This window comes from Bubalus bubalis, chromosome 23 (genome assembly GCF_019923935.1).
Source record: "Bubalus bubalis isolate 160015118507 breed Murrah chromosome 23, NDDB_SH_1, whole genome shotgun sequence".
NCBI lineage: Eukaryota > Metazoa > Chordata > Mammalia > Artiodactyla > Bovidae > Bubalus > Bubalus bubalis.
Window position 1 is genome coordinate 5,917,298 of NC_059179.1, and position 27,677 is coordinate 5,944,974.

General features: G+C 35.4%; 1 protein-coding gene across 1 annotated transcript in view; it reads left to right on the forward strand.

Moving 5' to 3' along the window:
* Positions 1-27,363, forward strand: part of PCDH15 (protocadherin related 15) — a 1,798,632-nt gene extending 1,771,269 nt beyond the window's left edge. Inside the window, exons 36-40 of the mRNA XM_045164127.1 lie at positions 8,124-8,142; positions 9,768-9,806; positions 23,808-23,878; positions 24,734-24,842; positions 26,408-27,363. Of these exons, the coding sequence (XP_045020062.1) occupies positions 8,124-8,142; positions 9,768-9,806; positions 23,808-23,878; positions 24,734-24,842; positions 26,408-27,262 (1,093 nt within the window). The 3' untranslated portion in view covers positions 27,263-27,363. The remainder of the gene's footprint in view (positions 1-8,123; positions 8,143-9,767; positions 9,807-23,807; positions 23,879-24,733; positions 24,843-26,407) is intronic.
* The last annotated feature ends 314 nt before the right edge of the window (positions 27,364-27,677 follow it).

Here is a 27,677-nt window from a genome sequence, read left to right on the forward strand (position 1 = left end):
TCTTCAAATGAATTATAATCAACTATTTTTTAAAAAGACAAAGGGTACTTTGAAAAAAAAAGTTTCACAAATAATTAACAACTTAATGTAGACTCAATATTAACTCTGTAAAAGTCATATTCCTTCTAAACGAGACTTATGTCTTCTTTATAAATCAATGTGGACAAATTGTTCACTTTGGACATAGAAGGAATTCTTAGAATCTCATTTTTAAACTTCCGTTTTAGAATTGAAGTCACCCATGTTTAATAGAGTCACCCATGTTTAATATTGAAGAAGGAAATGGCAACTCACTCCAGTGTTCTTGCCTGGAGAATCCCGGGGACGGGGGAGCCTGGTGGGCTGCCGTCTATGGGGTCGCACAGAGTCGGACACGACTGAAGCGACTTAGCAGTAGCAGTAGCATGTTTAATAGAGGTGAATTTAACTATATATAGGAGATATTGGGTTGGGCAAAAAATCCATTTGGATTTTTCCATAGGATGTTATGGAAAAAACCAAATGAACTTTTCAACCAACCAAATAGATAGCTAGATGTAATTTTATGTCATAAGACAACCAAATAAATGTCATATGATTTTATCTAAAGCATTATTAAAATTAGTCATATTAATAAATAAAAATATGACACATACATCTTCTCTTTTGATATGAGTATTAAGTATTTAAAGCATATTCTTGTTAATATTTTTATAACCATCTCTATTTAACTATAGTTAAAACTTTTTTTTTCTATCACATGTTTTCTCTTTCTCACCTGTGGATACATAGGCATAAGTAAGTAAATAATATCATTCTAATACAAGGGCATTAGAAAAAATAAAGATGCAATAGAATAGACTAAGTGCTGTTTTGCTCTATATACAGTAATCTTCATCTTTTACTGTACATTTACTTTTAAAAAGAAAGTTATATATTCTATACTGCATTCCTTCTTTACATCTTGAAATTGCATGAGTTTAAATGTATTCCCAGTGATAGTATGTCTGCTTATGAAGAAAAGTTTAAAAATTCTCTTTGTTTTTGTTAAAAATATTTATGGATATCTTTCCATCAAAAATGAGGTGGTATCATTGAATAGATAGTTCTTTCCAAGAAAAATAAATCCAAGAATGTATTTACACAGAAACAACTGCTATATGTCAACCAGATTTTTAAAGACTACTTTTTGTGATTTTGAAAAGCAGTTGCTGCTTGTTTAATCCAAGTTGTCTCCACTTTCTGAATTATTCAGGAGATCCTGACCACCTGTGAGAATTCTCTCTTGCAGTTTGCATTTTTGCCAAATGACACAATAATTATATATCATTATATTGTCTCACCTTTCATCCTGATTTTTCAATGCAGCTTTTAAATTTTAATTAAAAATTCCTTTTATTTCATCTATACTATGTGCGTAAATATTAAATGATGATAAAAATGAATGTGTTAACTCTGAGCTTGAGAAGCAAAGTCGAATGAAAGACTATTTAAAACCCCAAGTCTCCCTGTCTTTCTGGGAGAAGGGTCCCAGTGCTCTCATTGGAGGCACTTATTTGTGCTCTTTGACTTTTTCCATTTTATTTATGACTCACCAGTCACTGTAATTCAGTGACCATGTCTGAGCAAGTCTTTCAGTGATATTAAAACTATCACTATAATAGTATATATTTTCATTAAAGTGTGGCCTAAAATTTGATCTGTATCATGTTCAAAAGAAATCCAAAAGTCTCCCTTCTTATTTGTAATATTTATAGTGCTTTTTGAATCATTAAGCATAAAATTAAAATGGAAGAAAATAATCTCTGTCAAGATTCTTAAATACAATTTTTCAATTGTGATTTAGAACTCTATGAGAGAAACCATCCCATCTGTCCGGAGACTAATTCTCTTAATCTAGAGAGCAGAACATCTTTCTGTATTCTCTTGCAAGCTTTATCTCATATAGTAGAGTACTTTTAACTCCAGGACAGAATTACTAAGATAAGAGATAATGGGCAGGTACTGAATCAGATACAGCTAAGGTTCCATTCCTTAAAACAGTCAACTCTGATCATCCTTAACCAAGGCAAAGGATATAAAGCCACTGCCCAACATGTTGCTCTGTAACTTGGAAACTTGTGATTTATACTTGAGAGAACTGTTATGTGTGGTCTGGAAACTTCACTGTATCAAACTAACTAAAAAAAGAAAGAGAGAAAGAAAATCAGTGTGTGGATTGACACATTTTTTTTAAATGAAACTTTTTCATGCTACTTCCAGCTCTCTAGCTTTTCCTGGCCTGACTTTTTGAGAACAGAAACATCAAAGTAATGGCTTGCTTCAGGAGATTAGTGTTATTTGGCCTTTTATATTTTGAAGTAGTAATGAGAACCATAAAAACATCTTTCTCATGAAAGCTATTTCACAACCTGTTTCCTTACATTTCATTATCTTCTTTTCTTTCAAGTCTTTTCCTTCTCTACCATTTCCAACAAAGCAGGGAAAATAAATCAGTCTCAGAAGACAGGAAACATCAGCACTTTTCTGCCAACACTGTTGAGGCTCACAAGCAGACTCACATAGATGGATCTCTTAAGAACAGCTGGCCCAGGTCTGCAAGAGATTTCACACTGATGTCTGGTGAGGATGCCTTAAATGCCCACAGTACCATTTACAAGGAATACACAGATCAAAGATCAACAAATTCAGACTTTTTACTAAGAACAGATTTTGTTAAGTCATTTTTACCCAAAACACAAGCCAAGAACGAGTTTCTGAGGGGCCCAAGAGAAAAGATTCAGAGGACGTGGAATCGCCCAACCTGCTTACCTAGGAGACCAATGTGGGAACTTCCTGATAGATCAGAAACCATAGCTCTAAAGCAGTGGCAAAGCAACAGGCAAAAAGCTGAAAATAAAAGCACTGGAACCAATCCAAACGAAAGAGGTAACACTAGTCCCTTGCTTACAGTCGAAGATGCAAATGTAACAGAAAAAGAGGAAACAGGGGCAAGTGAATCACTGACTATAAAAGGAACAGAGCAGTTGCAGTCTCTATCTTCAGACTCTTCGCTTTCCTCTCCTTGGTCTCACTGCTCTTTCTCCACCTTGCCAACTGTTTCAAGAACTGTGGAACTCAAATCAGAACCTAATGTTGTTGTTTCTCCTGCTGACTGTTCCTTGGAACTTTCTCCTTCAATGCCTTGCATTTTAAATTCTGAGTTCCTTAGCAGAGAGACACCTACTTGTTTGATGACTTTTGAAACCAAAAAGGACATTTTTGAAAATCTTCCCCGTCCACCAAAAACCTCTCCTCCCCCTCCTCCTCCTTGTCCTCCCCCTCCTCCTCCTCCTCTTCCTTCTCCTCCTCTTACTCCTCATATCCTTACTCCTTTGGCTGTGTCTAGTCTTCCTCCTTCTAATCCACCTCCTCTTCCTCCACATCTTCTACTTTCTGTTCCCTCTCCTCCTTCCTCTACTTCTCCTCCACCTTTTCTACCTTCACTTCCCCCTCTTCCTCCAGCATCTCCTCCTCTTCCTTCTTTACTGCCTCCTTCAATGTCAGTTCCATCCACCAAGTGTGCATTTACACCAGCTATTGAACGTACTGTCAGTGTGACACCAGCCAAGGAGGTGAAATCCGCTATGATACAGTTGTCAACATCAACAACACTGTGTAATGCAAATCCTCAAAGGGAACCAAAAGGCATTCTCAAGCATATCAAAAACTTAGCAGAACTGGAAAAGTCAGTGGCTAACATGTACAGCCAAATAGAAAAAAATAATCCACCAGCACAACTCTCAAAACTTCAAATGAGTTGTCCTTCAGAGACAACAAATACAGAAATGACATCTGAACAAAACCAGGAGAATTTGCACAATATTGTTGAAGGAATTGAAAAACAGTCTCACAGTCATTCTACTTCACTGTAATGTTTCTTTTTCAGTTTTAAATGGACAACTCTTTTCTTGACCATAACCTTCTAGTGGAGGCAAATTTGGACATTAAAGAAGATACTATTCTTTTACCCTAAATTCAATGCAATGCTGGTTTTTCCTCATTTTTAATTTAAAAGATTATTAATCTCATCATTACTAACTCATATTATAGAGTTCCCTTAACTTTCTTAACTACGAAGTAGCATTATTTGTCTACATTTATTTAAAAAGTAAGTAATTTCAATCTATTTTTCAGTTGGTATATATGGGCATGAAAGTTAGATATCCAATTTAAACCAATGGCTTGTTTATCATGTTAAGTTTTACATTTACTTTTGATCATAGTTTATATGAGTGTTCCAGGAAGACAGCAGACTGTTACAAATAAGCTAAAAAATGATATCATATGTTCTGCTATTTCCTTGAAGCCTATGTATTTGGTAAGAAGAAATACTACCAAAGTAAAATGTTATGTATCTAAAAATGTAGGAGATGACAGACATTATGGTATTCCAAAATAAATCTCAGGTGCTATAGATGTAGACATCTGTTTTCTTATAAGAACATCCTTTACTCTGGCTTGCTTTTATCTTACTAGTATGCTTATACATTTGATAAATCTTTTACTTTTTTCAATTGCTGTGTTATTCTATTTATTTCTCATTGTGTTTTCTCTTCCTTTCTTTATAATGGAAATAAATCTTGAATTGTTGACTTTTGTAACATATTTCATTGTTCCCACAAATGTTTATAAATTGCTCTTTAGCTTTGCTTGCTCACATTATTATATCATTCCTTAATTATAATTTTATCATGAGTCTCCTTCAAAAATAATCTTTATCTCCAGTTTAATAAATTCTAATCAGTTTCATCAAAAGAAAGTTAGGTAAATACCTACAGAGTTTATCTAGTATGAATTTAGTTACTATTTCATCATTAAAAATTATATTTTTCATTGTCTATCAATAATATAAAACATGATTGTCTACTAAAATTTTTTAAAGTGCATAATTGGTTTTATTCCTAGGTACTTTTTTTAAAATTAGTTTTTATTAGGGTATAGTTGTTTTAGTGTTGTGTTAGTTTCTGCTGTACAACAGTGTGAATCAGCTATAGATATACATATATTCCCCTCCTAGTTACTTTTAATTGCTATGGATGAATCATCCAAATTTAGCCTGTAAACATGAATGAAATATAAAAAATCTAAATAGAAATCAAGAAGAAATATATCTGGTGAACTGTCACCAGTTTTATATATGTCTTTCCTCTTTATTTTAGGCAAAGAAAATAATTTATACTCTAAAAAATTTCAATAGTTGTTCTTATATCTTAGAGCTCAACTTGTTAAATTCTTAAAGGCATCAACTAAGCTAAGTACCATCTTTCTATCCTAATGAAAGCTATCTTCAACCATCAAGTAATTACTTTGTTTTTTCCATCTCACACACGGAATAAATTTTACTTACTGGAAATCCTCACTTTGAATACAAGCATAATTGTTTATTATATGATCCAGTTTTAATATTTTAGGAGATATGTCTGCACAGAGAAAACACAACTCCAAAATATAGGCAAAGTCCTCTTGATAATTGCCATTTTAAGTATATTAATTTAGATCTAGAGCCCTACAATGAATGCATCATTTCATAGGTTTTGTTTAACTCATATCATGTGAAATTTCTTCAAGAATTTGATCTAGCACCCCAGTTAACGATATCAAATAAAAGACTATAAAGTTATCTATTTTCATTAGATCCTCTGCTTCAGATTCTTTTCATCCAAATCAACAGCAATTTTTTTCCCGGGGTTCTTGAACATGATTTTTTTCTCTCTTTCACTGAAAAACTTCAGTTGGAGTTTTTGTTGGCAGCTGGTCATATGCATGAGAACTTGTGCTATTTGGCGGACTCTGACAAGGTATTATTCACAATTGCATAAACCCTTAATGTGAGTGTGTGTGTCTTCATGCTATTTTGTATCAGCCATTGGAAATGTAAAAGAAATTTCTTGATAATTCCTTAGAATTATTTGATAATTAAACCTCCAAATAATTACCAAAGAATATTCGAAGTCCAAATAACAATTTTATGTAGGTATATAGCCTTATTAAATTCTTACTTTGTCCTTTTTCATAACTTTTTTATAATTTTAAATTGTTATTACTATTTCATATTTTGCAAATGAAACATCCATTCCCATGTTTTATATTTAATCTAGTCTTTCATTGACACATTATATGTAGAAGTTTCCTTCATCATAAAGTCAATTAAAGCATCTTCTACTTGAGATCTAAAAATATTCTGGTATACACTCAAAATATTATTTCTCACCACAACCCCTAAGCTCATGCAACCTGACAGCAAACCTCCAAAAAAGAGTATCATATTTTCTTCTGCATTTATTATGATTCAGTTAGTGCAGAAGAAATTATTAGGTACCTTATTAAAAGTTATAACTTGTTAACATACACTTTCCTTACTGTTAAAAATAAACAATAATACATACAAAGAGTATAAAATGAAAAATTAATACATATTAGATATAAACTACATAAAAAGATGCACGAGTGTCATATGAATGATTTTATAAGGATTAATAGGAAGTCATGTTAATTGAAAACACCAGATAACTATACATATTGATTCTGTTGTTTACTTTTTCTGAGTTATGTTTTGCCTTTGAGATAAGACAAAACAATACAAATAACCAAATAAAAGGCAACAGAAAGGTTAATGGAAATAGTATAGTTCATCTCTTGGTATTTTATTTCCTACATTTATGGAATGTAATGCCAATGAAAAGAGACAATTTAAATATCCTAGAAAATGAAATATAGGTTTTATTGGATACCACTCAAGAGTCATTATTAAAACCTAAGTATGCGCTGTCAACTTTATATATCTCTAAAACATACAAATTGAGTAAAAGTTGAAAATGTCTCAACTTTTAAATGCTTTAAGGTTATCATCCCCCTATTTAACCATACAACATAAGCATCCTGCAAGACCCCTAATGGATACCTGAAATCTCAAATACTGGACCAAGAGACCACTCATGTTCTGGAAGGGATACAGAAGAATGGAGTGAGACTTCATAATGCTACTCAGAATGCAGTCTAAAACATACCAAATTTTTTTTCTAGAATTTTCCATTTAATGTTTTTGGACCATGGTTGACCACGGGTAACTGAAACAACAGATAGATAACCACAGATAAGACAGAACTATTGCAATAAATTGCTGACAGCAATATATGTGTATAAGCATTAGATTACCATTATTACCAACCAGATAACCATTATTCAATCAACAATGCCTTATAATCACTTAAGATGCATTCAAATAAGCAGATTTATCTGTACAGTCCTTGGAATATTTTAAATAAATTTTCTACAGATTCTTTTGCTGGATTTAGAGAGTGTTCATAGTAAATTTTCATTGCATTTGTTTACTAATTTCATATAGCATGGCCAACAGCATTAGTGTACTACTTTAGGCCAAGTGTTTAATGAATAATAAAAAATCTTCATAATTAATGACATTGAAAACATTCCATACTTTTTTCCCCTCTCAAGTACCGTCAAATGTTTCAACAACTTATAGTCCATTTAACTATATAAATCTCTATGTAATATTGAATGCTTGGCTATTATATTTCTAAAAACTTTTTCATGTCATGTCTAGTAACATAATTGACATTTAAAGACTAGTCATTATTTTGCATTTATTATTTTTAGAATAATTTGACAAATCAAAAAACCTTACAAACATTTGGAAGAATATGTTCTAGTCATGGAGGTAATATTTTTTGTCCTGTACCAATATGTTTTTCATGTATCAAGCATATCTTTTCCCCAAATGAGTATCACACATATCAAGACTTATCTAGGACAGACATGATGTAGAATATTTTTAATCTAACTAATCATAACAGAGTCAATGTCTGTTATTATACACCATTGAGATAAAACAGATTGTGTATTGTTTAGTTTTCAGATGGCATGAGGGTCTGGAGTGATAATTGTTTTTAATAATGTAGGCATAAAATCTTGATCTTCCTGTTTTGATACTGCCATAAAATATATTTCACCTGAGACAATTTTTTAGAAAAAATCACCTTCTCAATTTTTCTATGATTTTCTTAAATTACCTTCATCTATAATTCTATTTTATCTGTAAATCCAGGGTGTTTAATACTGATTTCTTCATTTCTGCCTTGCAGGAGAGGTTATACATCAGAGGTAAGGGTTTTATGGTGCTATGTTACATCAAGGTTACTGGAAAAATATTTATGTTACAGGCAAGACTGATTTACACTCTTTCAAGACTAGAGTATTTCTGTTTATTAAAAAAAAAACTTATAAGTGTGTTTTGCTATTTATTTTCTTGTATGTTTGTTGCTTCTTTGTTCTACATTTTAAGTCAATAAGTGAACACAGATAAACTGTTTACCTTTTCAAAGATAAATTTCTATTTTCTAGAATTATTATCACTCCATATTGTGACATCCCCCCAAATTCCTTTTTCTAAGGCTATAAATCTAAGCTAGAACACTTTTTCTAATTTAGAAACTTTTTAAAAAATCAGTCCAATATTCACTTTTACAACTTTTGAGCTTTTAGAGTTAAAAACAAGTCAGACTATTGTATGGCTTTTTGTGTTAATTTGACTCTTGGTCTGCAGAGAAGATACTGGATATTCTGACCAATAGTATTTGGTGAACTACACTGTAAGTGGTACTATCCATGAGTTACTGAAAATTTAGTATGAGTTAGCATATAGCTCTTCAGTAAAGAGAACGAAATAAGCATATGCCCTGATTGGCTAATGGTTTAGAATGCATAAGTCCTAGATTATTTAGAAATCAAAATGAATGCATTTAACAAAAAAATGATTTTCAAGGATAATTATAACAGCTTACAGATTGAATCAGAATATCTCTAACTTCAACCTCCTACCCCTGTAAGTGAATACCTTAACTGTACCGTCGCACTAACATCTGTACCGTGGAATATCTATGGCTTCTGTCAAACGGTTGTTCTATTGGCCATTTAAGCAGTTGGCTCACTGGTAGGGTTATTTCCTAGAACCTCTCTTCCTACATTCCCAATGCTTACTTTAGGACTTATGTTGTATAACCATTCCCTTCAAGAGTTGAGAAGCCAAAATTTGAATCTGTGTATGTTTTCATGTAGTTATAGTACAGATTATTATGAAACAGATCAGTAGAAAGTGTATTTAAAAAAATACGAGTAAAATGAGGAGGCAGTGAGAAGTGGTCTCCAAAAACTAAGGAAGAACAATTTCCTTAATCACAGAAGAATTTCTGAAAGCATGTTTAAATCTTGACTTCAAACAATCCACGTTTTGTAAAAATGAAAAATGAGAGCATGTCTTGAATATAATGATAAATTCATTAGAACCATATCATTTTTTTGTGTACCCTACCCTTCTTCCTAATGAACCTGATAATATATAAATGTGACTGGGGAGAAAAAGAGGGACAATTTAAAACAAGGTTAAATTTGTTAAAATGAATTGTGTAATACTTAAAGTTCTTCAGAACCATAAATGACTCTTTTGCTATATACCTTAAACCAAAAAAATATTTATAGATTTTTATTTATTAATATTAAGTTTGATGTTAATTGAAACAATGATGAAATTAAAGCACATTAATTATGTTCCAACATAAATAGTCAAAATATCACTTAATGCTGTTAATAGCTATCACATGACTAATAAATTGTATCCCAAGGTAACCAGTTTTAAGCTGTGACCTTTTTTTCTCTCTTTTCAATCATAATCTACTTTTTCCACCTGAATTATTTCCTAAACCTTTTTCTATTCTAATTTCCTTTGGCAGCAACAACAACTGCTGAGGCCTTCTCTTCTTAAACCAGAGGTATCAATTTTCTTTTTCTTTTCTAACCTCACTGAGTCTTCACAATACTTAATGTGACTTTGAGGCCTATTACACATGTGGGCAAGAGTGTGTGGCTACAAGCATGACATAATTTTACAAGGCAGAGAAAAGGTGGTTTTAAATTAGATCAAATAAGCAAATAAGCAAGCAACTCACCTCCCTTCTGCTTTCTGGTGACTGAAGTTCCAAATTTTTAACTTCACTCTCTGGAAATCAGGTAAATAAGACCTTTGTTTATATTAAAAGCAAACAAGCATTAAATGAGACAAGTCATGGACCTGATCTGTTGCTTGTCTTAGTGAATCTAGATTCATCAGAACTGTTCTGGAGGTCAGATTTAGGTCAGGGAAAATCTGAAGAAATAATGGTGACATCCATGCTGAAATAACAAAGGTAGAAACTTGGTTGTGATAAACAGACTTTAGTCATTGAAATGTGATTCAGAATACTGTCTTTGGGCAGTCTATTTTAAAATACCTTATGACATTTTCTCCTGCAATGAGAAAATATATTTGGAGTTATATAATAAATGCATGTCATTTTTATTTATTTACTACTTTATATACTTCCTAAATTGAAAGAAATAAAGTAATGCAAATTTTAAATACCTTCTTCCTTTGGAAAATGTAAAATTTTATATTCTCCACTTTAAAAAAGTACTCTGTTTATTGCTACTTCTCAACAACAGAATCTTAACTTTGCTAAAGACAGGCATTTTGTGGTTAGAATTCACTCCCCAAATTGAGAGATCGGTGGCAGAAATATTCAAATGTTATGAATTTTATAAAAAATTTCCATAGAAAGACTTCTCTGTTAATCCAGTGGTTAAGAATCTACCTTCCAATGCAGGGGACTTGGGTTAAATCACTGGTCAAGGAACTAAAATCCCACATACCATAAAATTAAAAAAGTAATAAATTAAATTTATGTGAATACGTCTCCATAGAATGTTGAATGAGATACCTCAGAGTTGAAATCCAAATGCCAGTTACTGTGTATAAAGCCTTAGTCAAACTGCACATCCTCCTTATGCTCATTGATTTCATCTTTTATGGGATGTTGACAGTAATATAAATTATATAAACCTCTAACTCAACTGGGGCATAGTGGGAAGAAATTCAGTAATTGTAGTTATTTTTTTCTTTTTTTTTGCATCACTACGGTTCAGTCGCTCAGTCGTGTCCGACTCTTTGCGACCCCATGAATCCCAGCACGCCAGGCCTCCCTGTCCATCACCGACTCTCAGAGTTCACTCAGACTCATGTTCATTGAGTCGGTGATGCCATCCAGCCATCTCATCCTCTGTCGTCCCCTTCTCCTCCTGTCCCCAATCCCTCCCAGCATCAGGGTATTTTCCAATGAGTCAACCTTCGCATGAAGTGGCCAAAGTACTGGAGTTTCAGCTTTGGCTTCAGTCCTTCCAGTGAACATCCAGGACTGATCTCCTTTAGGATGTACTGGTTGGATCTCCTTGCAGTCCAAGGGGCCCTCAAGAGTCTTCTCCAACACCACAGTTCAAAAGCATCAGTTCTTCGGCGCTCAGCTTTCTTCACAGTCCAACTCTCACATCCATACATGACCACAGGAAAAACCATAGCCTTGACTAGATGGACCTTTGTTGGCAAAGTGGTTTCTGCTTTTGAATATGCTGTCTAGGTTGGGTAATAATTTTCCTTCCAAGGAGTAAGTGTCTTTTAATTTCATTGCCGTAATCACCATCTGCAGTGATTTTGGAAACCAAAAAAATAAAGTCTGACACTGTTTCCACTGTTTCCCCATCTATTTCTCATGAAGTGATGGGACCAGATGCCATGATCTTCGTTTTCTGAATGTTGTGCTTTAAGCCAACTTTCTCACTCTCCTCTTTCACTTTCATCAAGAGGCTCTTTAGTTCCTCTTCACTTTCTGCCATAAGGGTGGTGTCATGTGCATATCTGAGGTTATTGATATTTCTCCTGGCAATTGATTCCAGCTGTGCTTTTTCCAGCCCATTATTTCTCATGATGTACTCTGCATATAAGTTAAATAAGCAGGGTGACAATATACAGCCTAGACAAACTCCTTTTCCTATTTGGAACCAGTCTGTTGTTCCATGTCCACTTCTAACTGTTACTTCCTGACCTGCATACAAATTTCCCAAGAGGCAGGTCAGGTGGTCTGGTATTCCCATCTCTTTCAGAATCTTCCACAGTTTATTGTGATCCACACAGTCAAAGGCTTTGGCATAGGCAATAAAGCAGAAATAGATGTTTTTCTGGAACTCTCTTGCTTTTTCTATGATCCAGTGGATGCTGGCAATTTCATCTCTGGTTCCTCTGCCTTTTCTAAAACCAGCTTGAACATCTGGAAGTTCACAGGTCACGTATTGCTGAAGCTTGGCTTGGAGAATTTTGAGCATTACTTTACTAGTGTGTGAGATGAGTGAAATTGTGCAGTGGTTTGAACATTCTTTGACATTGCCTTTCTTTGAAATTGGAATGAAACTGATCTTTTCCAGTCCTGTGGTCACTGCTGAGTTTTCCAAATTTGCTGGCATATTGAGTGCAGCACTTTCACAGCATCATCCTTTAGGATTTGAAATAGCTCCACTGGAATTCCATCACCTCCACTAGCTTTGCTCGTAGTGATGCTCTCTAAGGCCTACTTGAGGTCACATTCCAGGATGTCTGGCTCTAGGTAAGTTATCACACCATCGTGATTATCTGGGTCATGAAGATCTTTCTTGTACAGTTCTCCTGTGTATTCTTGCCACCTCTTTTTTTTTTTAATATAAATGTATTTATTTTAATTGGAGGCTAATTACTTTATAATAATGTATTAGTTTTGCCATACATCAACATGAATCCACCACGGGTGTACACATGTTTCCCATCCTGAATCCCCTCCCACCTCCCTCCCCGTACCATCCCTCTGGGTCATCCCAGTACACCAACCCCAAGCATCCTGTATCATGCATCAAATCTGGACTGGCGATTTGTTTCGTACATGATATTTTACATGTTTCAATGCCATTCTCCCAAATCATCCCACCCTCTCCCTCTCCCACAGAGTCCAAAAGACTGTTCTATACATCTGTGTCTCTTTTGCTGTCTCTCATACAGGGTTATCGTTACCATCTTTCTAAATTCCATATATATGTGTTACTATACTGTATTGGTGCTTTTCTTTCTGGCTTACTTCACTCTGTATAATAGGCTGCAATATCATCCACCTCATTACAACTGATTCAAATGTATTCTTTTTAATGGCTGAGTAATACTCCATTGTGTATGTGTACCACACTGTCTTATCCATTTGTCTGCTGATGGACATCTAGGTTGCTTCCATGTCCTAGCTATTATAAACAGTGCTGCAATGGACATTGGGGTACACGTGTCTCTTTCAATTCTGGTTTCCTCATTGTGTATGCCCAGCAGTGGGATTGCTGGGTCATCAGTTCAGTTCAGTTCAGTCACTCAGTCGTGTCCGACTCCTTGCGACCCCATGAATTGCAACACACCAGGCCACCTTGTCCATCACCAACTCCCGGAGTTCACTCAAACTCATGTCCATCGAGTCAGTGATGCCATCCAGCCATCTCATCCTCTGTCATCCCCTTCTCTCCTGCCCCCAATCCCTCCCAGCATCAGAGTCTTTTCCAATGAGTCAACTCTTCACATGAGGTGACCAAAGTACTGGAGTTTCAGCTTTAGCATCATTCCTTCCAAAGAACACCCAGGACCAATCTCCTGTACAATGGACTGGTTGGATCTCCTTGCAGTCCAAGGGACTCTCAAGAGTCTTCTCCAACACCATAGTTCAAAAGCATCAATTCTTTGGCACTCAGCTTTCTTCACAGTCCAACTCTCACATCCATAAATGACCACTGGAAAAACCATAGCCTTGACTAAATGGACATTTGTTGGCAAAGTAATGTCTCTGCTTTTTAATATGCTATCTAGGTTGGTTATAACTTTCCTTCCAAGGAGTAAGCATCTTTTAATTTCATAGCTGCCTAAGGCAGTTCTATTTCCAGTTTTTTAAGGAATCTCTACAATGTTCTCCATAGTGGGTTTACTAGTTTGCATTCCACCAACAGTGTAAGAGGGTTCCCTTTTCTCCACACCCTCTCCAGCATTTATTGCTTGTAGACTTTTGGATAGCAGCTATTCTGACTGGCGTGAAATGGTACCTCATTGTGGTTTGATTTGCATTTTTCTGATAATGAGTGATGTTGAGCATCTTTTTATGTGTTTGTTAGCCATCTGTATGTCTTCTTTGGAGAAATGTCTGTTTAGTTCTTTGGCCCATTTTTTGATTGGGTCGTTTATTTTTCTGGAATTGAGCTGCAGGAGTTGCTTGTATATTTTTGCAATTAGTTCTTGATCAGTTGCTTCAATTGCTATTATTTTTTCCGATTCTGAAGGCTGTCTTTTCACCTTGTTTATAATGTCCTTTGTTGTGCAGAATCTTTTAATTTTAATTAGGTCCCATTTGTTTATTTTTGATTTTATTTCCAATATTTTAGGTGGTGGGTCATAGAGGATCCTTCTGTGATTTATGTCAGAGAGTGTTTTGCCTATGTTCTCCTCTAGGACCTTTATAGTTTCTAGTCTTATGTTTAGATCTTTAATACATTTTGAGTTTATTTTTGTGTATGGTATTAGAAAATGTTCTAGTTTCATTCTTTTACAAGTGGTTGACCAGTTTTCCAGCACCACTTATTAAAGAGATTGTCTTTTCTCTTTTGTATATTCTTGCCTCTTTTGTCAAAGACAATGTGTCCATAGGTATGTGGATTTATCTTTGGGCTTTCTACTTTGTTGCATTGATCTATTTTTCTGTCTTTTTGCCAGTACCATACTGTCTTGATGACTGTGGCTTTGTAGTAGAGCCTGAAGTCAGGCAGGTTATTCCTCCATTTGCATTCTTCTTTCTCAAGATTGCTTTGGCTATTTGAGGTTTTTTTGTATTTCCATACAAATTGTGAAAGTATTTCTTCTAGCTCTGTAAAAAAATACTGTTGGTTGTTTGATAGGGATTGCATTGAATCTATAGATTGCTTTGGGTAGTATACTCATTTTCACTATATTGATTCTTCCGATCCATGAACACGGTATATTTCTCCATCTATTAGTGTCCTCTTTGATTTCTTTCACCAGTGTTTATAGTTTTTTATATATAGGTCTTTAGTTTCTTTAGGTAGTTATATTCCTAAGTATTTTATTCTTTTTGTTGCAGTGGTGAATGGGATTATTTCCTTAATTTCTCTTTTTATTTTCTCATTATTAATGTATAGAAATGCAAGGGATTTCTGTATATTGATTTTCTATCCTGCGACTTTACTATATTCATTGATTAGCTCTAGTAATTTTCGGTGGAGTCTTTAGGGTTTTCTATGTAGAGGATCATGTCATCTGCAAACAGTGAGAGTTTTACTTCTTCTTTTCCAATGTGGATTCCTTTTATTTCTTTCTCTGCTCTGATTGCTGTGGCCAAAACTTCCAAAACTATGTTGAATAGTAGTGGTAAAAGTGGGCACCCTTGTCTTGTTCCTGACTTTAGGGGAAATGCTTTCAATTTTTTACAATTGAGGATAATGTTTGCTGTGGGTTTGTCATATATAGCTTTTATTATGTTAAAGTATGTTCCTTCTATTCCTGCTTTCTGGAGAGTTTTAATCATAAATTGATGTTGAATTTTATCAAAGGCTTTCTCTGCATCTATTTAGATAATCATATGGTTTTTATTTTTCAATTTCTTAATGTGGTGTATTACATTGATTGATTTGCAGATATTGAAGAATCCTTGCATCCCTGGGATAAAGCCCACTTGGTCATGGTGTATGATTTTTTAATGTGTAGTTGGATTCTCATTGCTAGAATTTTGTTAAGGATTTTTGCATCCATGTTCATCAGTGATATTGGCCTGTAGTTTTCTATTTTTGTAGCATCTTTGCCAGGTTTTGGTATTAGGGTGATGGTGGCCTCATAGAATGAGTTTGGAAGTTTACCTTCCTCTGCAATTTTCTGGAAAGTTTGAGTAGGTTAGGTGTTAGCTCTTCACTAAATTTTTGGTAGAATTCAGCTGTGAAGCCGTCTGGTCCTAGGCTTTTGTTTGCTGGAAGATTTCTGATTACAGTTTCAATTTCCATGCTTGTGATGAGTCTGTTAAGATTTTTTTATATCTTCCTTGTTCAGTTTTGGAAAGTTGTACTTTTCTAAGAATTTGTCCATTTCTTCCAAGTTGTCCATTTTATTGGCATATAATTGCTGATAAGTCTCTTATGGTTCTTTGTATTTCTGTGTTGTCTGTTGTGATCTCTCCATTTTCATTTCCGATTTTATTGATTTGATTTTTCTCCCTTTGTTTCTTGATGAGTCTGGCTAATGGTTTGTCAGTTTTATTTATCCTCTCAAAGAACCAGCTTTTGGCTTTGTTGATTTTTGCTATGGTCTCTTTTGTTCCTTTTGCATTTACTTCTGCCCTAATTTTTAAGATTTCTTTCCTTCTACTAACCCTGGGGTTCTTTATTTCTTCCTTTTCTAGTTGCTTTAGGTGTAGAGTTAGGTTATTTATTTGACTTTTTTCTTGTTTGTTGAGGTATGCCTGTATTGCTATGAACCTTCCCCTTAGCATTGGTTTTACAGTGTTTCACAGGTTTTGGGTTGTTGTGTTTTCATTTTCATTTGTTTTTATGCATATTTTGATTTCATTTTTTATTTCTTCTGTGATTTGTTGGTTACTCAGCAGCGTGTTGTTCAGCCTCCATATGTTGGATTTTTAAATAGTTTTTTCCTGTAATTGACATCTACTCTTAATGCATTGTGGTCAGAAAAGATGCTTGGAATGATTTCTTTTTTTTTTTTTAATTTACCAAAGCTAGATTTATGGCCCAGGATGTGATCTATCCTGGAAAAGGTTCCGTGTTCACTTGAGAAAAAGGTGAAATTCATTGTTTTGGGGTGAAATGTCCTGTAGATATCAATTAGATATCAATTAATATCTTCTGCTTCTGTTAGCTCCATACCATTTCTGTCCTTTATCGAGCCCATCTTTGCATGAAGTGTTCCCTTGGTTTCTCTGATTTTCTTGAAGAGATCTCTAGTCTTTCCCATTCTGTTGTTTCCCTCTATTTCTTTGCATTGATTGCTGAGGAAGGCTTTCTTATCTCTCTTTGCTATTCTTTGGAACTCTACATTCAGATGTTTATATATTTCCTTTTATCCTTTGCTTTTTGCTTCTCTTCTTTTCACAGCTATTTATAAGGCCTCCTCAGGCAGCCATTTGGCTTTTTTTGCATTTCTTTTCCATGGGGAAGGTCTTGATCCCTGTCTCTTGTACAATGTCATGAACCTCCGTCCATAGTTCATCAGGCACTCTGTCTATCAGATATAGTCCCTTAAATCTATTTCTCATTTACACTGTATAATCATAAGGGATTTTATTTAGGTTATACCTGAATGGTCTGGTGGTTTTCCCTACTTTCTTCAATTTAGTTCTGAATTTGACAATAAGGAGTTCATGATCTGAGCCACAGTCAGCTCCCGGTCTTGTTTTGGCTGACTGTATAGAGCTTCTCCATTTTTGGCTGCAAAGAATATAATTAATCTGATTTCAGTATTGACCATCTGGTGATGTCCATGTGTAGAGTCTTCTCTTGTGTTGTTGGAAGAGAGTGTTTGCTATAACCAGTGCGCTCTCTTGGCAAAGTGTGTGTATCTATCTATTAGCCTTTGCCCTGCTTCATTCCATATTCCAAGGCCAAATTTGCCTGTTACTCCAGGTGTTTCTTGACTTCGTACTTTTGCATTCAAATCCTTTATAATGAAAAGGACATCTTTTTGGGGTGTTAGTACTAAAAGGTCTTGTAGGTCTTCATAGAACCGTTCAACTTCAGCTTATTCAGTGTTACTGGTTGGGCCACAGGCTTGGATTACAATGATATTGAATGATTTGCCTTGGAAATGAACAGAGATCATTCTGTTGTTTTTGAGATTGCATCCAAGTACTGCATTTCAGACTCTTTTGTTGACCATGATAGCTACTCCATTTCTTCTAAGGAATTCCTACCCATAGTAATAGATATAATGGCCATCTGAGTTAAATTCACCCATTCCAGTCCATTTTAGTTAGCTGATTCCTAGAATGTTCCTGTTCACTCTTGCCATCTCTTGTTTGACCACTTCCAATTTGCCTTGATTCATGGACCTGACATTCCAGGTTCCTATGCAATATTGCTCTTACAGCATCGGACCTTGCTTCTGTCACCAGTCACATCCGCAACTGGGTATTGTTTTTGCTTTGGCTCCATCCCTTCATTCTTTCTGGAGTTATTTCTCCACTGATCTCCACTAGCCTATTGAGCACCTACTGACCCGGGGAGTTCCTCTTTCACTATCCTATCATTTTGCCTTTTCATACTGTTCCTGGGGTTCTCAAGGCAAGAATACTGAAGTGATTTGCCATTCCCTTCTCCAGTGGACCACATTCTGTCAGACTTCTCCACCATGACCCACCCATCTTGGTTCGCCCCACATGGCATGGCTTAGTTTCATTGAGTTAGACAAGGCTGTGGTCCGTGTGATCAGATTGACTAGTTTTCTGTGATTATGGTTTCAATGTGTCTGCCCTCTGATGCCCTCTTGCAACACCTACCATCTTACTTGGGTTTCTCTTACTCTCAAAGTGTGGTATCTCTTCACGTCTGCTCCAGTAAAGCACAGCCGCCCCTCCTGACCTTGAACGTGAAGTAGCTTCTCTTGGCCCTCCTGTGCCCGCACAGGCTCCCCTGGTGGCTCAGCTGGTTAAGAATCCGTCTGCAATATGGGAGACCTGGGTTTGATCCCTGCGTTGGGAAGATCCCCTGGAGAAGGGAAGGCTGCCTGCTCCAGTATTCTGGCCTGGAGAATTCCATGGACTATATATATCCATGGGGTCTGAAAGAGTCAGACACAACTGAGTGACTCTCACTTTCACTTTCACTTTCCTGCATCATTACATTTACAATTTGGTCACTAAGATACTAGATTGATTATATGCCTTCTCTGTGTGGTCAGCATAAATTAATTTTAAAAATAACATTAAGCAGTTTATCTTCCCATAAAAGCACCTTTTAGTAAGATACTTGGCATAATTCACCTGCTATGGGAATGGCAACAAGGACTGCATGGAACAGCAAAAAAGACCAACATTCCATTTTTCTCTTCAGTCTGACTCAGAATCTTAGGGCTTCCCTGCTGGCTTAGTTGGTAAAGAATCTGCCTGTTGTGTGGGAGACCTGGGTTCAAGCCCTAGGTTGGGAAGATCCCCTTGAGGAGGGCATGACATTCCAGTCTAATATTCTTGCCTGGAGAATCCCCTTGAACAGAATAGACTGGCAGGCTTAATGGTGGAGTTCTTCCTTCATTTTCTCTTTTTTTGAAGAGATGATGCTTTAATAGGTGATATAAGTATCCAGGAGGAACCTTTCAGAGCATTAGCTTCCACCAGCTCTCATCTCTCCCTATAGACTCTCCTTATAGAGATTGATTAAATTGATGACTGAGTATGTGGGTTCCTCCCCAGTTGCTTCCATCCTTCTGTTATTTTTTTAAGTCATTTGATGCCAGATATATATATTTAGTTAACAAGACCTGAGTTTTATTTACCGGTCAAGAAAAAAGAGAAGTACATGTCTGTAAGGAAAATTGATTCTTTTAAAATTTGAAATCCACTAGGTCACATTGTGCTCAGTTGCTTGAGTCATGGCCAACTCTTTGCGACCTCATATACTGTAGCCAGGATCCTCTGTACATAAGATTAGCAAGGCAAGAATACAGAAGTTGTAATTTCTTTCCCCAGGGGATCTTCCCTATCCAGTGATCCAACCCTCGTCTCCTGCAGCTCTTGCTTTCACAGGCAGGTTCTTTGACCACTAGTGCTACCTGAGAACCCCCTTCAGTAGCATATATTTCCATAAATATTTTTCATTATTGCTAAAAGCTATTAAAATTCAACTTTAAAAACTTTTTTGTTTTTAATTGTCATAAAATCACATACTTTGACATCTTTCCTCTTTTAAGTGCACAATACAGTATTGTCAACTGTAAGTTCAATGCTGTATAACAATCTCTAAACTTTTTCATTGTGCTTAATTGAAAGTTAATATCTGCTACCATCTCCATCTCCTGCCTGGGGCTTCCCTGGTGACTCAGATGGTAAAGAATCTGCCTGCAATGCCAGAGACTTGGATTCGATCCCTGAGTTGGGAAGATCCCCTGGAGAAGGCAAATGGCAACCCACTCCAGTATTGTTGCCTTGAGAATTGCTAGGACAGAGGAGCCTGGCAGGCTACAGCCCATGGGGTTGCAAAGAGTAGGACACAACTAAGCCACTAACACTTTCACTATCCCTTGGCAATCATCATTTTCCTTTCTGTTTCTATAAGACTGACTATTTTAGATACCTTGTGTAAGTGGAATCATGTAGGATGTGTCCTTCTGTGACTGGCTTATTTCATCAATGTGGTAACAAATGACAAGACTTCCTTTTTTTTTTTTTTTTTTATAAAGGCTAAATAATACTCCCTTATATGTATGTACCACATTTTCTTCATATCAATACATTCTTCCATTTATGGACATTTAAATTTCAACTTCAGAATCATTTGGCAGTCTTTGCTCAGTCTTCCCACCCATTAGATTAAATGTGCATTGGCCAAGAAGTATTACTTCTGAGACCTTTTGGCTTCATTTAAGCTAATATAATTACATTGGATTTTGAATGCCTCAAAAGTCTAAGCCTATCAGTAAGAAACAGTTTTTTTGTTTGTTTTTTAAGTATTTAATTTTAATAAGTCAAATTTAGATTTTAACTTTGTCCCAGTTTCTTATTAGTCTGAATTGACTTCATTTCGCACCTTTTTCCTGTAATAAACATTTTTTAAAATAAAAATACAGATATAAAATTACATTGTGCCACAAAATGAATTTTTACAGAGGACTCATGCCCTACTAGCTCTCCAGAAGCCCTCCACATTAACACTTAGATATTGTTTCTCCTTTCACTCACACTCACCTAGCTTTTGTTTCCAATTCCAAGATAAATATTTAACTGTTTTGGTTGTTTAGTCACTAAGTTGTGCCCAACTCTTTGTGACCCCATGAACCATAGCCCACCAGGCTCCTTTGTCCATAGGATTTCCCAGGCAAGAATACTAGAATTGGATGTCATTTTCTTCTCTAGGGGATCTTTCCAACCCAGAAACCAAACCCACATCTGCTGCATTGGCAGGAGGATTCAATATGTATAGTTAATTTTGGCTTTATCAAGGTATAAGTGACAAATTAAGTTGTAAAATATTTCAAGTGTACATTCTGGTGTTTTGATATATGTATACACTGTGAAAGTGCTTCCCAGGTGGCTCAGTGGTAGACAATCTGCTTGCCAATGCAAGAGTTGCAAGAGATGCGTGTTGGATCCCTGGGTTGGGAAGATCCCCTGAAGAAGGAAATGGTAACCCACTCCAGTATTCTTGCCTGAAAAATCCAATGGACAGAAGAGCCTGACAGGCTATAGTCCATGGGGTCTCAAAGAGTAGGACATGACTGAGCACGCACTCATGCATACATACACTAAAAGGTCTAACATATCTGTCCTCACATATGTATCTTATATTTTTACTCATTATTTTTTTGTGAGATCCTTTAAGTTGCACCCCCTTAGCAAATGTCAATCGTACAGTATAGGATTATAACTCTCGTCACCATGTTTTACCTTTGATGCTTGACCTTATACACCTTAGAGCTGAAAGTTTGTGCACTTTCACAAACCTTTCATCATTTTCTCTACTCAGTAATCATTTTTCTGCTGTTTCTGTGAATTCAGTTTTTAATTTGTTTTCTGTTGTTTTTAGATTCCAAATATAAGTAATACCGTATAGTTTTGTATGCCTGACTTGTTTCACTGAGTATAATGCCCTCAAGATTCATTTCATGTTGTCATCACAAATGGAAGGAGTTCCTTTTCTAAAAATAGCCATTTGTCAGAAGCAATACTGTAGCCAAATGAGGTTTATTCAAAGTGTGGTTATTGCTAATAGAAAATTTTTCACCTAACTGGTAACACCCAGGTAGGTTTGTCTGCCTTTGAAGTTTATAGAAATAGGATAATATAGAATCATATATTTCATTTTGTACCTGACTTCTTTTGCTCATCATTCTGTCAGGGAGATTCATCTCTATTGTGTGATGTAGCCGTGTGTTTATCTCATGGCCTTTGGTATCAGTTCCAGTTTGGGGCTGTTAAAAATGATGTATTTTGGTGCACAATTTTACATATTTATATTGGGCACATAGACTAAGTTAAATTGAATTTGTGTGAAAAGAGAAATGTATATTTTACGTCAGTATTATTTCCAAACCTTTCCCAAATGGTTTTGCTAATTCATAATCTCTCCAGAATATGAGAGTTCTAGTTGTGCCAAGTCCCTTACCCAGCATGGTATTGCTGATCTACACAAACACACACACACACATATTACTTTTAACTTGTCTTATGAGTAAACTGAATCCATTTTAACATCAAAACTGGATTCCTTTGCAATTAATTCACAAAGTATTTGTAACTGCAAAGTCAACAGAGTGTACATTTAGTAGAGGGGTTGCAAGCTCATAAAAATCTAGGGAGGTAATGTAAGTAAATAGAGTTTATTCAATGTAAAAGAGAGAGTAATGGGGATCCTATTGCGACTGTGAGTGTAGTTATAAAAGAGTCTGGTTGAGAACACAGCAGTAACCAGGAAAGAACATGATTGCTGTCGGGAAGAATACCACCAACTAAATTCATGACATATAAAAAGATGAGCCCAGTGTTGCTATCTTTATATTTTTTGAAAGCAATCAAAAATCCAGATTTTTAACAGCATTTTCTGATTAGAGATTGGGTAACTAATCACATTTTAAAAATGTCGTTTGCCAAACAAAGCACAAATGAGGGCTAGCTCCCTTTCCATCATGCAGGCTGTGAATAGCCATACTTTTTAAGTGATACATTAGTATCTCCAGAGGACTTGTTTTCCTGACATATTATACCTGGATCAACAAAATTAGTTCTTATAAATAGTATATGATATTAGAAATAATATTCCACTGGTTTTCCTATGGATACCTAAACTCTTGTTTCCTTTTCTTATTTCATTGACAATTAATTTGGTAAAACCTTGACAGTTCAACTTATTTAAATGTTAAAATAGAAATAAAAAGAGAAATTTAGTGAAACTGAATTTAGTAGTTATTTAAAGCTAATTTTATATGTATGACTCAGGAAAAATATCTTTCCATTAAGTGTTGAATGACAAAAATCAGTAGAGTCTGGAATTTAGAATTGGAAACCTTGAAAGGGCCTGTGGTCTGACAAATTTCTTTCTTTTCTTTTGTTTTTTAGGAAAAATAATTAAATTCATAATTAGCATCCTTGAAGATATGTCACATATTAGCACATTTTTATTAATATATAAATGATTATTTTCAAATCTGTTCTTAAGAATAGGTTTTCATGAAGCAAAGAGCTCTTGATAATAGAGAAATGTTATTAGGATGATGAAACAGTGATGAAACAGATAATGTTATAATTTTCTTCATCGCTAAATTCTACTAATAATATGTTAAATAGGTTGAACTATTAACTGTCTATTGATAGTTTTAAAAAGTATCTAAAAGCAAATGATATATGCTTATCTGTAATCTTTGACAGGTTTATCATTCAAAAAACTTTACATTCCCCCTCCCAAGTTCTAATAACATAAATTAATTTTGTGTAAAATAGCTACAGACTATATATATATATATATATATATATATATATATATATATGCTTTAGTATGTTTAACTAACATTTGTAACTAAAATTATTTTGGCAGCAGCATTTTGAGAGTCATCGAACACTAGGTCGGGGAAAACAAACTTTGAGCTGAAATGTGATAATTTATTTTCAAATGTGATTTCTCTCTTTGAATAATAGGAGTTATCCATGGAGTCTGGAATTGATCCTGGCCAGGAATATGGACAAGATTATTACAGTTATGAGCATGGGTACATCTTCAGATTTTTTATCCAGTATCTTAATATTTTTATGAATAATAGCATGTTATTAAGGGATTATTATTATTAGCATTTTTATGAGTGTCATTTCATCCATTTCATGTTTGAAAATGAGTTATGTATCTAGTTTTAGCTTCAATCAAGCATAACCATTTTTTCTATATTGAATTCTGTTTTGATGTTTATATTGATATTGACTGCAATTTGAAAAATGCAATAAACTTGTTCAAATTATTTAAATGAGGAATAGAAGTCAAACATATTTGCTCAATTCCTGAATTCACCATTTCTTTCATATGAGATATTTAACATTTTATCTAACCAGTCAGCCTCAAGATTTGCCCAAAAGAAATTCATAAGAAAACACAGTTTAGAATCCAGAAATGAGCATTTCAAAAGTCATTTCCACAGACATAAGTTAACTGTTTTATACAGTAGAGCAAAATAAATATGATCCCATATCGTATTTGAAGCAGAAATTTAAACTTAGATTTTATGTTCTGAATAAGCTATCTTTCAGAAAGAATCTGTTTGGTGCCTTAAATTGTTCAGTCAATCAAGGAAAAATATTCCTTTCTCTTCACTCTTATCTCTCCTAAAACTTCAAACTGAAATTTTAAGATTAATTTCCTTTTCTTGTTATTCCAGGGTACCTTATGGCAAAAGTCATTGGTCATCAGGTTGTAGTTCTTTCCCTATGGTTTTGTAACTAGTGTACCAGAAGCCAAATAGGTGCTGTATAAATATCTGGTGATTGAATGGTGAAGAAAAAGAAGGAAACAGAGATCAATCATAGTTATACAGATCACATGAAGAAATGTTTAAAGTTGTAAGTTTCTGTTACAGGTATGAAATGCCTCAATATGGAAGTCGTCGTCGTTTGTTACCACCAGCTGGACAAGAGGAATATGGTGAGGTGGTTGGTGAAGCTGAAGAGGAATATGAGGAGGAAGAGGTAACTACTATAATATTTTATGTAATGTTAACATTCCAAGGAAATGGCAACCCACTCCAGTATTCTTGCCTGGACAATCCCATGGACTGAAGAGCCTGGCAGGCAACAGTTCATGGGGTCACAAAGAGTCAGACAGGACTGAGTGACTTCACTTTAACATTCCAAAAAGAATATTTTTAGCCCTATTTGAATAGCAGCCTACAAAACATTTCAAATATCAAAAATCCTATTCATTTAGTACCTGTTTTCCATAGAAATTTAATAACACTAGCCATTCCATTGTCTTGTCTATAGAAAGACATTAATTTATATATAAATTTAATTTATTTATATAAAATATTAATTTGAAATAATACCAAAATAAAAAATTCTCAATGTTATTAAATAATGGTAATATTATAATCAAATAGGTTAAAAAATATTTTGCAGAATAAAATGCTCCCACATTGTCTAGCAAACCTAAAAATCATTAAAAAGTACAATCTCCATCTTTTAATTATAAGAGAAAAATAAAACATCACCAGTATTCTTAATGGAATTATGTCATTTAAGTCTAAATTACCACAAATTCATTTATATCAAATCCTTATACTTTGCCTGAAATATTCACTTGGAATGTGCTGTGCTCACTCAGTCGTGTCTGACTCTTTGCAGTCCCATGCACTGTAGCCTGCTAAACTCCTCTGTCCATGAAATTTTCCAGGCAAGAATACTGAAACAGGTTACTATTTCCTACTCCAAGAGATCTTCCCAACCCAGGGATCAAACCAGAGTCTCTTGTGTCTCCTGCATTGGCAGGCAGATTCTTTACCACTTCTGCGACCTGGGAAGCCCTCACTTGGAATACTGATTCAGATATTTAAAACAAAAAAAAATTTAATGTCACTGTAGTTTTACCCTAGTCAACACTTTAAAAATAGTCAAATATTTCATTAGCTATTCAGATAAGCTATCATAATTTCCGGATGGGTTAAAATTTTGTTAAAGCAAATGCATAACACTATTTAACCAAAGTCTAAGGATGGTAGGCTGCAGTCCATGGGGTCGCTAGGAGTTGGACACGACTGAGCGACTTCACTTTCACTTTTCACTTTCATGCATTGGAGGAGGAAATGGCAGCCCACTCCAGTGTTCTTGCCTGGAGAATCCCAGGGACAGGGGAGCCTGGTGGGCTACCGTCTATGGGGTCGCACAGAGTCAGACACGACTGAAGCGACTTAGCAGCAGCAGCAGCAGCAAGAATGGGAGAGAGAAGAGGAAATGATTAATTTATTTATTTCTCTTTTGATCTAAGGTGAGAAAAAATTTTGAATAAGAAAAAGTGAGAAAACCTTAAATTTTGGTATTATAAGGTATAAGCTATAGTGGTTATTTCCTTGACCATCTTCTGTCTATATGCAGTGGGGTAAACAGTAGGGAATGGTATGCTTGTTCTCTAAAAACAGTTTTATAATTTGCATGAAGCTATCGCCCTGTAGATTCACTCCTCCTTAACTTATGTGGGGCAAGGTCATAGCATAATCTTTCCCCAGATGACACTTCAATTGCATTTTCATGATTTTCAGGAAAAGGCAAAGAAAGTCAAACCAAAAGTTGAAATTAGAGAGCCTAGTGAGGAGGAAGAAGTAGTTGTCACTATTGAAAAGCCACCCCCAGCTGAACCAACATACACAACGTGGAAGAGAGCCAGGATATTCCCAATGATTTTTAAGAAAGTTAGAGGACTAGCTGATAAAAGAGGCATCATCGACCTTGAGGAGGAAGAGTGGCAGCGACGCCTTGAGGAAGAAGATAAAGATTATTTGAAACTAACTCTGGACCAAGATGAAGCTACAGAAAGCACGGTAGAATCAGAGGAGGAATCCTCAAGTGACTATACTGAGTACAGTGAAGAGGAATCCGAGTTCAGTGAGTCTGAGACTACGGAAGAGGAGTCTGAGTCAGAGACACCCTCTGAGGAGGAAGAAAGTTCTACCCCTGAATCAGAAGAGTCAGAATCCACCGAGTCAGAAGGGGAAAAGGCAAGGAAAAATATTTTTGTGGCAAGAAGAAGGCCTGTTGTTGAAGAGGTCAAGGAAGTCAAAGGTAGAAAAAAGGAGCCAGCTGAAGAGCCAGAAGAACTGAAGGTGGAAGAAGAGGAGGAATCCCCAGCAGAAGAACAGAAAAGTGAGCTGGCCCCTGTGGAAGAACCAACAGACCTCGAATCTCGAGACGTCACTGAGGAGGGCAGTGCAGAATCAGCTTCAGTGGAAGGAGGTGTTGAAAGTGAGGAAGAGTCAGAATCAAGTAGTATTAGCAGTAGTAGCGAAAGTCAGTCTGGAGGTCCTTGGGGCTTTCAGGTGCCAGGGTATGACCCAAGCAAGTATGCAAGCAAGAAGTCTCGAGGAGCAAAATCAGACGGTTACAACACAGCACTGTGAACGAGATCACAGTAGGTGAAAGGTTTGCAGTGATGAGTGCTCTTGTGTGCAGTGCTTTCTGTGTGTTCTCTGAAATGACATTTGAAGGGAGGAAATTGATTATGATTTTTATCTGACTTAAGATTAGAAGCACACCAGAGAAGCAGATATATATGCTATCCAAATACATTTGTATATTAGAATATATTAGGGTAAATCTGGTTGATCTTTCCTATATTAGTAATTCAAAAGACATACAATCAGTTACTCAGTATTTAATATTTCATAATGTGATTTCTGTTAATGCAATGTGGAATTATGTATTGCCAGTGATGCTCTATTGGAATGAATTTATTAATATATGCAGTGGTCTTTATACCATCTTTGTAACATAAATCCTTAGGACAAGCTACAACAAATGAGATCTCTGCAAGTC